At 38.0% G+C, this 5,000-nt stretch overlaps 1 protein-coding gene across 4 annotated transcripts in view; it reads right to left on the minus strand.

Moving 5' to 3' along the window:
• The window catches only part of FOXP2 (forkhead box P2), a 189,434-nt gene that overhangs the window by 36,265 nt on the left and 148,169 nt on the right, over window positions 1–5,000 (minus strand). For all 4 annotated transcript variants that reach the window (XM_054399335.1, XM_054399333.1, XM_054399332.1 and 1 more), the window contains 2 exons: window positions 3,502–3,589; window positions 1,509–1,592 (listed from right to left, as the gene is read on the minus strand). In XM_054399335.1, coding sequence (XP_054255310.1) covers window positions 1,509–1,592; window positions 3,502–3,589 — 172 coding nt within the window. The remainder of the gene's footprint in view (window positions 1–1,508; window positions 1,593–3,501; window positions 3,590–5,000) is intronic.

The raw sequence follows: 5,000 nt of genomic DNA on the forward strand, positions 1-5,000 counted from the left end.
ACTGATTGAATAATTAATTGGAAAAGAACAAGCTGCAGATTCCTGATGGATTTATGAGACAATTATTCTGTCTTGTGATTATCTACATTATACTATAGGAAGGAATGAGAAAAATAATCTTATTGAAATGAGACAGTCGCTTAAAACTGTAAAGAAACAATATTCACAAAATTTGATAGACTACAGATCATCTGGGGTTAAAATAATTAAGTAGTAGAAATGTGTTCTGGAAACCTTTTCCCACACAGTTCAGCAGCATTTGGAAGCTAAGCCTGAATTTCTTGAGAAGCCTGCAAGACTGAAAAACTTCACAATGCATGTGAATGGAAAAACACTCAGTTTGTTTTTTCTCATACATACGTCACATATAGTAAAATTAAAGTTTCCGAGTGTCTTCCTCTAGTATGTAATCTAAAATAAAAGCTACAATTTAGTTAGGCTAATGAAAGCAAAAATAATGCACCTAAATTTTCTCTCACAGAGGCAGGGGTTAAAGAAACGCTAACACTTTCTTCATTCATCATCAGGTTATAAAGTGTGCCCTCAAACAAAGATTTTCTTTGAAGTACATGGAGCTGAAAACACAAGAGATGAAGTATGCTGTCCTTCTACGTAAACATTAACTAGGTGTGATATGCAAGTGTGCTCTTTAAAAAAGATTACCTTCCTTCTGCCTATATTTCCTGACTTTGATAGACACAGATTTTCGTCGATACCCCAGCATTTCATCTTCAAGTACTGCTATATTCTTTTCATATTGTACGTACAAAAGTTGCTGTCACGGTTAACATTAACGAATAGTTATTGAATCACATAGCTTCTACTGTAAGTGCAGTGTATCTAAGCACAGTGTATTGTAAGTACTACAGTGCTTGACACCCTAAATGATCCAGATGCACAACTGGGCCTGATGCAGCACCATGCAACTGCTGGATGCAACAGTGAATTTTCAGTGTTTGTACCAACTTCAGCAGCATCACAGGGAATGCATAACATGGCAGTCTTGACAGAAATTGAGAAAAAAAATCCATGTTCACAATTGTTTAAATTCACTGCAAAAAATAGCATTTTTGTTCATTTAAGAATAACAAATTGTTTACGTCTCTTGTAAGTAATTTAAAAAATTTCCTTAGTATCTTGATTATTTTTACTTTTTACTGCCACAGAGTCCACAGAACTTCAAACCTGTCAAAGTGGATTTCCTTTTAATATCTGTAAATCTATCACAAGAAGATATTCTCTCTAGTTTCAGTCTCAAGGCAATGATTTGGACACTTATAGGTGTACTTTGTTTAGTGTCACCTATGGTGTAGATTGGATAGATTTTGTAAAAGATAGCATTACTTTTAAAGAAACATACAATTTGACGAGCTATTGCATTTTACTTCCATTTTATTGCCATATTTTTCATCGTACTCATTGTTTTCCAACTGTCACTAAATTGTTCATTTTCTTAGCCTGCCACATTCGTAGACCTATTTACTGTTTATAAAGCAATATGCACTTACAGGTTTTGGAGATGGCTTGGGCTCCGAGGGTCGCATGTGCAAGTGGGTCATCATTGCTTGAAGACGTTCGCGTTCTTTAGAAAGCTGTTAAGAAAGAGTGAGATCAGAAGCATTTCAGAAATGACTGATACAGCTATTTTACTGCAGTGATACATCTTATCATTGAGCTTGTCTCAGTGTAATGATTCCTGCATATAAAAGTCTATGTGAGTGGAAACTTATCTCAGAGGAAATGCAACTTTGGGCACAGGAAGAAAGAATTAAAAAAACCAAAAAACTTTAATAGCCTTTCGTATGTTAAAAGGTCAGAGAAAACAAATAACACTTCATCTTTTTGTCAATAAGAGAATGGAGGTCACAGTTGCCTCGACAGTAACAAGTTACGAAGACCATAAATTAGAAGGCCCATAGTGTCTCTTTAAAGTCCTGTGGACACTGTTAGCAATGGACTAGTGCCAACAGCTGTGAAGGGGTGAAGGGTCCTCAAAGCACAGTGCTTGCCAAGATTGTCTACACACTTCATCCTTTCCCACTGAGGTCCAGTTAGTGCCCCCTGCAATCTGCCATCATCAATCTAATTCAATAGAGTGACAGGGCCCAGGCAGTGTGAAACGCTGAACTCTGCCACTGAGTCGGCATCAACACTGCACTGGGTCTCATTACAACTGATGGACCTTACTTCACTAGCAGTCAGACAAAGCAAAAAACCAGCATAATTGGTCACACTGCAAGCTAAATCTTCACTTGGACTGTTATAATACAGTCTAGCCTTTGTAAATGGTAAACAGTTCTTAAGCAGCTTTTAAACAGCCTTTAGAAAACATGTTACTGTAACTTATACTTCTTCCTAACCATTTTCTGACCATATGCTATGTTAATATTTGTAGTTTCAGACTCAAATTGCTAAATGTGAAAAAAAAAGGGGGGGGGGGGAAGAATTTTGCTGCAATTCAACGATAAATGAAAATGAAGAAAATGAAAATGAAAAAGAGGGAAATGTATCTCACAACATGAAAAAAATATGTTTTTTCACAAGCTATGTTCCAAGAAGAAATGTTTTAAATTGTTTTGAGGTGATATGGCTTTGGGTATCTATGGCATGATTACGACACTAATTGCAGTAAGAATCACTTGGTGTTTAATTCTTGCACTTTCTGCAGAGCTCTGTAATACCTTCTTACATGAATTTAGCTCAAGAGTTGCAACTGTAGACTGAGGCTGGACTAAGGAAAATAACTTGTAAACAATTTTAAGAGGAAACTGTTACTGCAGATATTTGGGGTAAGCTGGACATAATTTGGTGGGTGCATCTTTAGTTACAGAACATTTGAGGCAGGGAGTCAGAAAAAAGGTTTCTTTGGTAGCCTGCTAAGTGTGGTTTCAATACTGGGAGACCCTAGGGGTACTCTTGCATAAGCTGGAGGGAGCATTCACATACATGCAGTGACCTCTAATGGTTAAAGCCTGAACAGGGCACCCAAATCCTGAGGTCCCAGACACAGGACTCCCTGGGGACCTCTGTGAGTGGGTTTGACATTACACCTTCTGCTTTCAGAAAAATGCCCACCATCAGGCTGGGATTCATTTTGGGTGGAGATACACTCTGCTACTTCCCCGTCCTGCAGAACAGCATCAACAAGCGTTATTAGGTCAGAAGGGGAAGAAGGAAGAGGGGTCCTGACCCAGCATTTTGTGAACTGAAGACGGCTTAGATCCAGTCTCTGCTCCAGGGACTGCATTTTTCATTCATGATGAATGGCATTAGGGTCTTAGTTCAAGCAAAACACTGTAGATGATGCTGATGTTAGATAATTATTGCATAATTTATAATGTGAAAGATCTTTAAGTAAAACCTCCCCACTTGTTCATGAATATCAACAAATTTTATGCAAGAAACATATGGCTTTAAGCTAGAGTCACTAAGGAAAGTGTTTTAAGTTAAGTTTAGGTTAATAGTAAATAGGTAAGGGCATAATACATCCATGTAACAAACCTGTATTTCTAACTGCTGAACCACTTGCATTTGCACTCGACACTGAGCAGTGCTTCTGTCATCCAATGCATGTTCATTGTTAAGGTGCCTAGAGAAGAAAGAAAACACTAGTAAAAAAATGTTAAGATAAGGAAAATTTCTTTACAAGTCCATTTTTCTTTTCTGTGCATTCAGCTTCCATTAGTTTCAATGGGAGTTATGCAAAAAGACCTAGTCAGAACATGCCTTAGATATACCTGTACAGAATAATAAAACTGATTATTTAATTTAGCTCTGCTTTCTCAGTGATGGCTGTCAGACATCCAGTTCCTATCTTCCAGGTCACATATGCTATCTAAAGGCCAATGTAGCTGGTTATCAATATTTGGTAGAGTGACCGAACAGATTTCCACTCCCTGTTGTTGGTGCAGATGAACAGATTCATCAAAAGATGTAATTGCTTTTAGGCTGCTTGAACTACTGTGAACTAATGTAGACTTTGTTAAGATTTCTCTATATGCTCTTCTTTAATCATTAAGCAAAACCAACAAAACATCCACTCCCCCTGCCCCAAAACAGCACTACAAGCGATCACTGAGTCTCAGTACAGTTTCCAGAAGCAGCCTCTGAAGATGATGACAGAGATCAGCTCCCCCAGATCAAGGAAGAGTGCAAGGTAGAGGCAGGGGAGGGAACAGCTACACACCTTACATACCGAGCAAGCCTCCTGCAAGGGATTCAGGATATGTGCACTAGTTTAACAAAATAAAACACTGCAACTGGGAAAGAGAACTTCAGTTCAGCGGCTGTCTGTAACTAAAGCATAGCCCAGGCCACAATGTCTATGCCTTGTATGTTTTCACTGAGTACAACTTTATGTAACTCATTTAATACTGTGTCTTGAAGGACAGCGGTTTCGTTTTTCTCTCTCTCTCTTCCAGTAACAAAATTCCTTTTTGAGCTTTAATAGTGGATTTGCTGCTCCACTGAGAAGAAAACATAAGAATCAGACTAAAGAAGAAATGGGAGCAAAGGAGTTTTTGCCTTTAAATGCTGATTTACTGACTATTTCCACTGTAGGCACGAGGGCTAAGTTTTGCAGGGACTACAGTCATAGATGGTCTCAGTTACAGGAACTGTTATCTACACCATGGAGGACATGTAGCTCCTCCCTTTAGTTTTTCTTAGCAACATTAATCAGAGAACTATGTAGTTACTTGGTTGATAATCTATAGGGAAAATATTTTGGTCAGAAACAGTGGAAAAATAGAAGGGTTTGCATTGCATTTTTGCTAAAATTTGCCCCTTTTTATTTTAATCATGACGTCACAGTTTAGGACCCAGTGACAGGGTTTGCAGGTGAGCAAAACACAACAGGTTCTACTGTCTTTGCAAGAGGCATGACTGGGAAATAGATGCTAAGTAATTATGAAAGATTTTGTAAGATTTTAATATAAAATTGTTTAAGGGTATATATATGTAACTTGCTGTATCAGTGTGAGAGCTGAAATCCACCCCCC

The sequence above is a fragment of the Indicator indicator genome, chromosome 3 (assembly GCF_027791375.1).
Source record: "Indicator indicator isolate 239-I01 chromosome 3, UM_Iind_1.1, whole genome shotgun sequence".
In the NCBI taxonomy this organism is placed as follows: domain Eukaryota; kingdom Metazoa; phylum Chordata; class Aves; order Piciformes; family Indicatoridae; genus Indicator; species Indicator indicator.